Source organism: Pyrus communis, chromosome 2 (genome assembly GCF_963583255.1).
Source record: "Pyrus communis chromosome 2, drPyrComm1.1, whole genome shotgun sequence".
NCBI lineage: Eukaryota > Viridiplantae > Streptophyta > Magnoliopsida > Rosales > Rosaceae > Pyrus > Pyrus communis.
Window position 1 is genome coordinate 23,347,779 of NC_084804.1, and position 4,864 is coordinate 23,352,642.

At 38.0% G+C, this 4,864-nt stretch overlaps 1 protein-coding gene across 1 annotated transcript; it reads right to left on the reverse strand.

Moving 5' to 3' along the window:
* LOC137726649 (uncharacterized) lies at window positions 1-4,652 on the reverse strand. Its single transcript, XM_068465589.1, has 9 exons — window positions 4,243-4,652; window positions 3,678-3,881; window positions 3,259-3,356; window positions 2,908-2,989; window positions 2,632-2,835; window positions 2,293-2,549; window positions 1,097-1,187; window positions 787-1,003; window positions 1-364 (listed from the first exon to the last, which is right to left on the reverse strand). Exons 1-9 carry the CDS (start codon window positions 4,414-4,416, stop codon window positions 153-155), a joined length of 1,539 nt encoding a protein of 512 aa, XP_068321690.1. The 5' UTR covers window positions 4,417-4,652; the 3' UTR covers window positions 1-152.
* Between the last annotated feature and the right edge of the window lie 212 nt (window positions 4,653-4,864).

Consider the following 4,864-nt stretch of genomic DNA (forward strand, 5'->3'; position numbering starts at 1 on the left):
TTAATCCAAACGTACAATTTCTACCTTACTGTTACAAGTTGCTGATTGTGTTCTAAGAATTTCCTTCAATTTCGTATAACACTTGAATAAGCTCAATCTAAATGTGACTATTTACATAACTAAACAAATAGAACTTAAAGATCTGAGGTCACTCATGCTGCAGGCATAGAGGTCGAAATGACAACGTACGACAAGTAGAGTAGCCCATCCTGGATTTTGCTCAAAGCTGTGGTCTGGTCATCATGGAGATGTTTAGAGAAAGTACTTGCTTTTTCTTGGATCGATGTCTGTGAGAGCTCTTCGTGGGATTCCTCAGAAGCACCCTTTATGGCTGCTAGATAAGCTGCGGCAACATCAGACATACCTGTAAAGTTCATCAAAAATCAAACTGTCAAAAAAAATATCTTTGCTACATGAAATAAACACGGCATCAAAGACCTCAGAAGTGCACGGTATTGATAGGTTTCATTAATCCACTGTGAAACAAAATCATCAAGAATTCAGTCTAAAAGCATAAAGAAAAGACACGAGGGTTTAGGAGACATAGGAATTAGCACCCCAAACGATAACATATTTGGGTTCAATACGTTGCTGTATCCATGAGGATTATCTTCCCAATGATGCAACAAACCAGTCACCTAGTAGCTAACCAGTCTACATTGAGCAACTGAGTAGCAATAAGCGATTAGATCTCAGAGTACATTTTTGCAATGGCAGATTTTAAACTAGGAAAAGGTAGTCAATTATGAGCATAACCAGCAAGAACAAAGTACCAAGGAAATCAACCTGTGACGAAACTGCTAGACACTGCCTCCACATATCCTGCCATTGCTTGTGCTTTTGATCTGATTATCTTTGCTTTCTCAACAGAATCTTCAGGCCAATCAATATTCTCCAGATCAGCATCCACATCTTCTACCTGAGTTTTGTTTGCACTAGATATGATGGATTTACCAAGAATCAGCAGTTGAGATACAGCAGAACAGCACAATTCAGACAGTCTCTGCAAAAATATGATTGCTTCAGAACTATTGAGCCCATCAATTAAAAGCAAAGCTGATAGAATACCATACTGTTAGACTAGATAATTATGTACATGAACCCCCTCTGAGTGAAGACTCTCTAATCTTCCAGTGGTTCTTTGAATTATATCGTTAACAGCTTGTCCTGCCAAGGCACTTGTGAACCTAAAAAGAACGCAAGTAGAGAAGTTTAAAAGTCATGGTAACAAAGCATGATATAACAATAAACAAAACTAAGTATAGAAGACCAGGCACGTTTCTAATGCAATATGTCAGCCAAGGTTACAAAACCAAGAGGAGCAAATGACTTCCATTTCTTTTAATTGGACGCTGTTGAAATTGTAAAACATATGTAAAGTGAGAAAATGCAATCCGGTTTTGAAACAATACATATCAGTACCCAGCAATAGCTTTTCATAGGACTCCCCTGTAGCAGTCCCACCTTTAAAAGATTTACATTTAGAGTAATGCTACCTAAACAACTTTTTAGACCACATTTGCAAACCAAGTGATGTGTCACCAATAGAAAATAAGCACGTTAATCTATACTTAGGTAATAATCCAATCACCAACAACCACGTCATGTGGTTTACAAAATATGGTTTAACTTGGTGATCTCCTTAGCATTACCCTAACATTTTTTTGAGAGCGTGACGCATGTCAAATACCAAATTGATGCGATGTTGGGACTTATATGATCCATAAACACACACCTCCATAAGCAAATGATTATAAAGATATTATTTTTAAAATCAACTAGCAGGAAGCCTCAGATCTCCAATCAATTCAGACTGAGAAGGACGGTGGACAGGGAAAGGACACATCATCAACAGTGGCTTAATGAAAATCTGTCTCATCATGTAGTTTTATAGTTTCTGTAATCAGATGCTGGCTTTAGCGTACACATAGTCGTTTGTTTGTAAAATGAGTGGACAAATACACAGTAATGAAGCAAAAAAGGTAAGACTATGCTAGTAGATTTATACAAGCTTAAAGATCAGTTAATGAGCAAATTACCGCGGTGGCAGAAAGCAATTATGCATATGCACCCTGGTGCAGGTTCAATCCCCACTGATCCCCCTTCCCCCTAACTAACAATTTAACCCACTAACACTATCGTTTGTCAAAAAAAGAAAAAAAAAGATAAGTTAATGAGTAAATTATGAAAATCAGATGAATGTAATAAAAAAATCAAAATAACTAAAACAGCCATTCATGGAAGCAAAAATTAAAAGACAATAAAAAAAAGAAATTGAACAAGATATAATACCCAGCCGCCATATCAGCAGCCTTACTGACGCTTGAATCATGAAGAGTTTTCATCTCATCAGTATTTCCATCATCTCTGGTCTCTTTCTTTTTGCCTTTGTCCGACTCTGCACCACTTCCATCCAACTTAATATCCAGACTGAAAATCTGTTGCACCTCTTTAAGCTTTCCATCATAAACAGACTTCTGTTCTGATGACAATTTTCCTTTTCTCCGACTAAATAATAGTGCATAATGGCTGGACAAACCCTCCAGTTCCTGACAGTATTACAAAATAACAACTTTAATACATTTTATTCCTTACAATAACAATATTTAACCTCAAAATTACATAACTGACCTCCAACTGTTCTGGACCTCCATATATGTAGAAGCATCGATCAAATCCCACTTCCTCATATAACTGATCCTCTCTGGTTTCCTTTTCAGAAAGTGTAGAATTCTTATTGACTTCTATACCAGTCTCTGTGATCAGCAGATCCAAAGTTTCCTTTCCTACAAGCTCAAGCACTTGCATTCCCTTTGATGTAAAAGCTTTTCCAGTCTGTACACGAAACCAAGATAAGCAATGATGTCGCATTAGTTAACCAAAAAAAAGTAGCAGGGAAATGCAAACCTCTAATAAGGATGGTGCAGTAGAACCATCAGCTCCACCTTGCTGGACAGATCCCCCAAGGTTCACAGCAGAATTCTCAATCCTAGAGAACAAGAAGTTGAAAGTATGGGTCAAGTTTGTGTTTCTAATTTGGTATTCAAACTCTTCACAAATATATCAACTCCATAACTATGTAAGAAGTTAAAATTAGAATCTTGAGCGATTATCTGGACTGTAGCCATCTGCTGATTGCTAATTTTGATCCAGAGCATCGTAAAAAGATTCTCTCTACATGAAATTAAAAAAACTACTCGTGTTCTCCTGTAGCATAATGGCAAAAATACTAATGCATTAAACTACAGTTGAACATACTTGTGCACTAGATCGGTACCCCCTTTCAACGCATTTCCTAATGCTTGCCATGCTCCTGTAGCAAAATTCTCCACAGAACTATCAAGCACCTTCAAACCCTGAAAGTATTCAAAAGTAGCATGTCAAATGAAATACACAAGAAAGTTATCAGCTTTAGAGGATTGAAGCAAAATTTAACAAACACACACATCCAATCCAGTGCAACAGAAAGAGTTAGTGTTAAATTTGCATTAGCGATAGCTAATTACATTACCTATGCATTTCATTCAATAAGTACAACATAAGAAACATAGGGAATGAAAACATAACGAACTCAGCATAAGAAACTTCACTGAGATATGATCGGCATGAATGCATTAACACAAAAGAGTAGCAGATACATAAAAAAGAAATCTCAACTCCGTAAATTTACAACTTGCCTGACCAAAAAGCGAATCCTGACTAGCTTTCTCCAATTTATCAAGAGCAGCCTTTCTTTGCTTTTCATGCTTATCTCGGCTCTCAGTGCCGTCTTGGCTTTCCTTTTCAGAATCCCTTTCCTTGTCCTTGGAAGATTCTTCTGCGTCCTCAGCAGCTTGCATGTCGGCAAGGCTCTTTGCTGCCGTCTGTGCAACCACAGCCGCCTGCATCCAAAAACAGCTACTTCACAAACCGGACCACAAAATGCAGCAAACCTAAACTCTTCCATATGGACTAAATACATAAGTCTCTGCATAGTTTATAATTAAACTCCCACAAACAAATAAAAACATACACTTGTAATCAGATTACAGCACCAAACTCTTAATAGCTTAAACCTACTTTCAGATTCGCAATCTAAAACAGTTAATTAACTCCACAATCATCAAAATCCACCAAAAATTACATCCACTAATCAACATTTCCCAAACTTATAAACCCTAATTTCCAAAATACACCAAATCAGGTAAACTTACAACACAAATGCAGATTCAAATACATTTATCAAACGCTGGAGACACTTACATTCCGAGAAATCTCTTCGGCGGCTTTCTGAAGATCTGAGAAGACGGAAGAAAAGCCCCAACCTCCCCATCCTCCGCCACTTTTCGCCGGCGACGCTTGCGCTACAGTTACTTCTCCTTCTTCCTGTGGAGGAACTTTGTCCTCCTTGAGCGGCTGTTTGTCTTCTTGCTCCATTGCCGATTGAATCCACGCGCTTTCGAGAGAAATGGAAGTTTTGAGGGATTTGATCGAGATTTTTGTGAGTTGGAATTTGTGTGAAGTTTGTTTGTTGGGCGTTTTGTCACTTTTGGGAAGTTGAAATGGACGAAGGGAAAGCTTACCTCTCCATCTGCTACGTCGGCGTGCTTTCGAAGTCAAGGCAGCCGGTAAACGCCGTCGTTTGGGATGGCTTTGCGAGAGACTCGTTTGGCACTACCAAATTACTGGACCAACAGATCTACCGCTGGTGAATTGCTTTATTCGAACCCAAGTGGCCTGCGTTGGTTTGAAGCTGGTAAATTACACAAAATCACCTTATTATGGGTTACATTATAATTTCATATTTAATGTTTTAAATATTATAATGTCAAACCTTTATTATTAGTTCATTAAATTGACTGTTAAGTGATGACATGGAATGCAA